Source organism: Sinocyclocheilus grahami, unplaced genomic scaffold (genome assembly GCF_001515645.1).
Source record: "Sinocyclocheilus grahami isolate Dianchi unplaced genomic scaffold, SAMN03320097.WGS_v1.1 scaffold889.1, whole genome shotgun sequence".
Classification (NCBI taxonomy): Eukaryota; Metazoa; Chordata; class Actinopteri; order Cypriniformes; family Cyprinidae; genus Sinocyclocheilus; species Sinocyclocheilus grahami.
Window position 1 is genome coordinate 333540 of NW_015506068.1, and position 6259 is coordinate 339798.

General features: G+C 41.0%; 1 protein-coding gene across 1 annotated transcript; it reads right to left on the minus strand.

The window, feature by feature from the left end:
- Positions 1-1401: 1401 nt before the first annotated feature.
- LOC107563792 (zinc finger protein 518A-like) lies at positions 1402-6031 on the minus strand. Its single transcript, XM_016248747.1, has one exon. It carries the CDS (start codon positions 6015-6017, stop codon positions 1509-1511), a length of 4509 nt encoding a protein of 1502 aa, XP_016104233.1. The 5' UTR covers positions 6018-6031; the 3' UTR covers positions 1402-1508.
- Positions 6032-6259: the final 228 nt, after the last annotated feature.

Genomic DNA, 6259 nt, shown 5'->3' on the forward strand with positions numbered 1-6259 from the left:
AAAATAGTTTGAAGGAAGTCTCTACTCCTAATTGTATGGTTTACAAATCAGTAGAAAACAAAAATCAATGTAGCGAGGATGAATGGTCACAACTTAAAACTTTGAACTCTGCTAAGCACACAAGAATCTTACAAATCTGGACTTTACCATGAAAAACAGACTCTCTGGTTAAAACTTCGAGGCAGAATGAGGCACTCAAGTATTACAGAAAATGAAAATACAGTTAGTGTTTGGTTGGCTTTTTGAGGTTTGTTGGCTTGCATCTCAAATACATCCTGTTTTTAGTAAAGCATAATAGTACATTTACAGGTGCATTACTTCATTTCATATAAAGAAAAAGTACAACAAAAAGCACCATAGCCATAACTAACAGATGTAGGTTCAGAATATCTTTACAGAGAAAAATTCCAACTATTATAAAGTCCATTATTGCTACTGAAATGACACCGGGTCTGATTTGACAATGAAGGGAGATGCATGGTACCAGCGAAACATGAAACTGACCCTAAGAAACAATGAGAACAAATACAGCATACTAATGGCAAACCACCTCAAAGGACACATAATTTTAACAGGATGGTTTCCACAGGAACCATTTGGGCTTGTTATTAGGCAATATCATGTCTGTAACAATTCCTAAATAATACTTAAAGGGATAGTTCACCCCAAAATGAAAATTCTGTCATTTACTCACCCTCATGTCTTATCAAACCTGTAGGACTTTTTTTGTTCTGTGGAACACAAAATGTCTGTGTTTTTTGTCCATAGAATGAAAGTCAGTGGGGTCTACTGTTGTGTTGGACCCCATTGATTTTATTGCATGAACAAAAACTAGTGATACGTTCTTCAGAATGTTTTTTGTGTTTCACAGAAGAAAAAGGTGTACAGGTTTAGAACTACATGAGGGTGAGAAAATTAACATTTCATTTTTGGGTGAACTATCCCTTTAAAATTTGCATATTTATTTATATTTCCACAAATTCTAAGCCCCAAAGGACATTAATTGGAAATCAAAATTGGTTCAGTGATGTAGGTATGATATATGTAGCCAACTTAAACTATCAAACACAGCTTCAGAATGAAAGATAATTATTTATGAACTGGACCATTCATTCATTCAAAAATTATGGAATTACCTGAGAAATCGATTCAATTGTCTGCATTAAATGAGGTCTATAAGAGACAGCACCATCTTATACCAGTGATCTTTCTGCTTGCACCATAAACATACAGCGAGTCCAGTTTTCACAGTTCCGTTCTATACATACTTAAGGGTTTTGATTTAAATATACAAGGGTGAAAATTATTTACATACAAACTAATTTCAGGTACCAAACTCTTCTCTATTACACTATATCCTTTAAAAGCTTCTGAAGAAAATTCTATGGAAAAATATTATCAACAGGTTAACTTTGTTACTGTACTATTAAAAAAGAAAAGATTACAAAGAATCCGTTTTCTACAATGAAGGATGGCATTTGACCCAATCCAGGGGCTGTGTACTTGCATTAGATCAGCTTATTCCAGTCTCTTGTTGCCTCCATTAGATGCCGTTGACCATGGCTGATCCAGTGCTCTTGGTTGTTGAAAACTCGGCCACAAAACCAGCAACAAAATGTTGACTGCTGCTCTGAACCAGAAGATGAGGACCTCACCACCTCATATTTATTTCTGCTAGTCTTTTTTAACTTCAGTTTCAGAATGAATCTCTCTTGAACAGCACCTCCTACTGCCCTTAATCTTTCACCCCCACTGACATTGGAAGCATTCTGCTTTGAAAGTGTTCTTGGAGACTCCGAGAGAGCTTTAACAGTATTTTGGGACAGTGCCACTTTGAGAACTTCACCTTTGTATTTGTTCACTGACCTCATGATGCTAGCAACTTCAGGAATGTCTGCATCCGGATGGTTCAGCACAACCACAGGCTGGTTTCGACGGGGACATTTGATTTCTTGAAGTGGACTAAAGGGACAGAGTCTCAGCATTCTCACAACATCTTTTGCAACAGGCTCCCAAATTGAGGTAGTGTCTTTCTCAGCCGACAACTTGCTTGAGATTCTCCTCATTTTGGAGGAGCTCTCCAGCATTTCCTCAAACAAAGCCCTTCGCCTCCGTTTCCTTTGGCTTCGTGGACGGATGGAACAGGGAACAAGCGGCAACTTCTGTAATGCTACATCATGATCACCCCTGCTTTTGATTTGAATGTTGGACTGGGGTAGAATATGTTTAAGCTGGGATGCAGGGATGAGTTTATGAATGAGACCTTGTGAATTAGTAGAGGTTTGAAGACCTGACGACACACTGGTTAAAGATTTATTTGAGGACATTAACAAACAAGGTGACTGTAAAGAGCTTGTGGCAAGGTATACTGACTTTTTGGCTGTGGTGTATGGAGCAGTGGAGAGAAATCTGGTGCCATTGGGACCTCTAACTATCTTAAGGAAAACCCTGTTTTTGGCACCCTCGTTTACCCTGCCCTGGTTTAAAGTTTTCCTGTCTGAATTGTTCAAAAGTATACCTGACTTAGCAGGAGAAATGTATCTAACCAAGTAAGCTTGTCTCCCAGTCTGCAAGGGACTGGTTTTATCTGCTGCATTCACAGGCATGGCCAATACAGGACGAGTTGCAAGCACAGTCTTAGAACTTGAACCACCTGACTCACTACTAACAGGGATTGGTCTCTGAACTAAGTAACAAGTCTGTGGCACGTTGGTCACCTGTTCTCCAGACGAGGACTTGACAGCACCTGATAAGAGAAGAGATGTTTTAAGAGTAGAAGCACTGACAAAGTAGCGGTTTCCACTGCCACTTGGTACCATCTGGGCAGATGCTTGATCTTTAGTTTCAAGATTTGAACTTTGTGCAGACATGCCAATTCTGCCTCCATTTAAAGTGAGAGCTACTCCCGTAGCCTTGCTGGCCATCTTAATCCCGGGTTTCACGTAAGACACATTAATTTTGGGAGAACAGGATTTAGTAATTAGCTTGAACCCGGCTCCACTTTTCAACTGAACTGGTACAGCATATGGAGTGTCTGTAGTTTGAAGGAACATCTGCCGTTTTCCTTCAGGTGTCTGCAAGATCCGAAGTGTGGTTTTGGTCGGCCTAACAGTTTCCTGTACTGTAGCCGAAGACCTCTTTCTTTCTTTTTCAAGTTGCTGGCTGATGATGGCATCCGAGTGCTTTTCAAGTATCTTTCCCAAAACAGCCGCACTTCTCAAGCTTGCTGCTGCGTCCTCGCTTGCAAAGGTAATACCTTCCTGTTTCTCCTCTGGTGCTGATGAACAAGTCGCTTCTCCTCCTTTTTCTGGAAGCACAGGAATGAGTGAATCATCGACAGTAGCTATGCACTCATCGACCTCAATATCACTATCTGACACTCTCTCTAATGCTTTCTCTCCGCTTTCAGAGACCAGATCGCTCTCATTAGCCCCTCCCTTGCCATCTTCTTCAGTTGGAAGAGAAGGTGATGCTGGCAGAGTTAAGCTCCAATCACCAAAATCCTCCTCACACTCTTCTTCCTCCAGCCCCTGCAGTAAGTCTTCCTCAGGCAGCAATGAATCAGGAGAGCTCCCAGAGGTATCTTTAGAATAATTGTGGAAACTAAAGACCTCCTGACTTGGGGAACTGAGAAAGTTATTTTCAACTTCTGTGTTACAATCTTTGGCTTCAGTTGACTCAATTTCACTAGTTTCATTTTGCAAGTTTGCCTCTGTGGTTTCATTTTTAGTTACTTCAGAGGACTTTACAACAATACTGTCTGAGGCTGGAGTCCCACTCGAGTCATAATGAGCATTTGGGTAAAACTGAGACCTCTCTCCAACTTCTGCGTCAGAGGTCTTAAGGTCAGTCGTCTTACATAAGATCTTAACTTTGTCAGAACCAGAATCCTGCCCTTCTTTAGCCACTAAATCAAGGATGTTCTTCTTGACAGGACTTCTAATAGGGGAGTTTGGTTCAATGCTATTCTCACATGGTTCACCACATTTTGAGCTGAATAGAGGTTCCTGGATAAGAGATTCCTCCGACATCACTGAAAATGTTGCATCTGCAGTTGTTTTTGATGGACGTTTAGATTTCAAGATATCAGTGTTTGTGGATTTGTCTTCTACAGACATTTCAGGGTCTGATTTTGAATCAGAAACTGCATCAGGACCTGTGGTTTCATCAGCAGGCGACTGTGATCCTGAGGATTCATCCAAAACTGAAACTAATGCTGTAGCCTCATATTTAGATGAATCTACTTGAGCCATCTGCAAATCAGAAAGTGTGGTCTCAGAATCAGTGGAGGAAAGCTCTGAAGTTGAAACAGGAAGTGTTCTGGCTATCTGGTTATCATCAGTGGAGCATTTCTCACTTGAACAGAGGAAAGCTACCTCATGAAGATGAGGCGATGACCTCCCATTGGATTGACAGCTCTGACACCGGGAAAGTGCAGCATCTTTTGATGTCGCAGACAGTACTTTAACACTATGCAAGACTATGGTATCCTCATTATTACCCTGCCCTGCTTTACTTGCACTCTCAAAGCTAACTTTGTGCTCCTCTGTCAGGGGGAGATTGTTGCCAATGTGATTTTCAACTTCCTGTGACTCTTCTTTTATTGAAGATGTCTCATTTGATTCTCCTGATTCTAAACTGAGGAGCGATCCTATGCTTGGTGAAGATGAAGAGCAGGGGCTGCTGGTTATTTTATCTTCATCGTCACCGATGAGTGAATCAGAAACCTCCTTTTCAGTGGAGTCCTCTTGTTTTGTCGGTATAACTTTTAGAACTAAATGTTTTTTACCATCTACCATCTTAAAGCCCATGACTTTAGTGGTGCAGTTTGGTGGAATAGAAATTTTATTTTTCACCATAAGAACAGTCAGTCCATTGCTGTTGGTTGAATTCAGAAGACCTGGACTAATCTCATGCTCTTGTAACTTTGGTTGTGGCATTGTTGATGGAATGAGGTGCAAAGTTTGCAGCTCACTTTTTAGGGGAGACTTTGTCCATTTAATACTCTCTTTTTTAACCCCAACAGCTCTTTCAAGGAACTGCTGGGTCTCCTCCAAGGTTTTTTCAGGATTAAACAACCTGCCATTATGATCAAGCAGACCTACACCAGGGATTGAGTTAAGTTTTGACATCCACTGCGGTTCTCTGGATCCTCCAACTAAAGGAGGCTTTTTAAGCAACAGTTTTACACCAGATGAATTAACTCCAGAATTGTCCTCATTTGTTCTCCACTTGTTCATCTCCTCACCATGTGCCACAGTAAGATGTTTGTTCAGGTACTCTCTGCGAGCTGCACTATATCCACAAATCTGACAAGAGAAAGGAAAAGTCCCAGAATGCACCACATTATGCCTCTGAAGCTCCCCTTGTGTTGTGGGGCTACCATGCGGACATTTCACACATTTGTGATTACGTTCGTTGTGATGATGAATGTGTTGAACAAAGGTTCCTGCATCTCGGGTGGAGAAGTCACACTTTTTACAGCAAAACTGTCCATTACGGCTGTGGCAGTTGGTAAAATGCCTGGTGAGCAAAAGAAGCGAATACTGCACCCCATTGTTGCAAATCTCACACGTGACCAAAGTGTTTCGATGTTCGATGCGATGTCGTTGAAGAGATGAGAATTCATTGGTGACAAACAAGCAGAGATCACAAGGATAAGTTGGAAGAGTACCCTTGTGTGTTCCTTGAAAATGTTTCAGCAAGTCGTTAGGGCTGTAAGTGGTGTCATCTTTGCATTCTGAGCAACAAAAACTCAGTATTTTTCCAGAGAAGATTGCACCCTGCTGCATCTTACATGGAGTCTTTCCAGAAGATTTGCCGTCTATGTGAAGATTATCAGTGGCTGACTCCTCATGGGGTGCTTCATCTTGGTCACAATGCTCATGGCAAGAGTCTGTCTCTGGAAGCTGATGTGCCAACTCAAGAGGCAAAGTGTGGTCCAGTGAGGTTTCATCATCCTGGCTCTGGTCATGGCTTTCAGGAGGATCATCTGATGTTGTCAGGTCAACCTCCATGCTTTAGAATAAAGGCTCCTGCAATATTAAAAAACAAACACACATTATTATATTGTAATATGGGAATAATACTACGGCACAATTCATGTTTTACAGTATATAAGGAAAATGACCCCTTTAGTAAAAGCCACTGTGCTTTATGTAAGCTTTTTCTCAAACATATATGCAACATGTAGAGTATATAAGTATTACACAAATAATTTAACTTCCGCTAAAAGTTTTTTGCCTTTTATGCTTGTGTT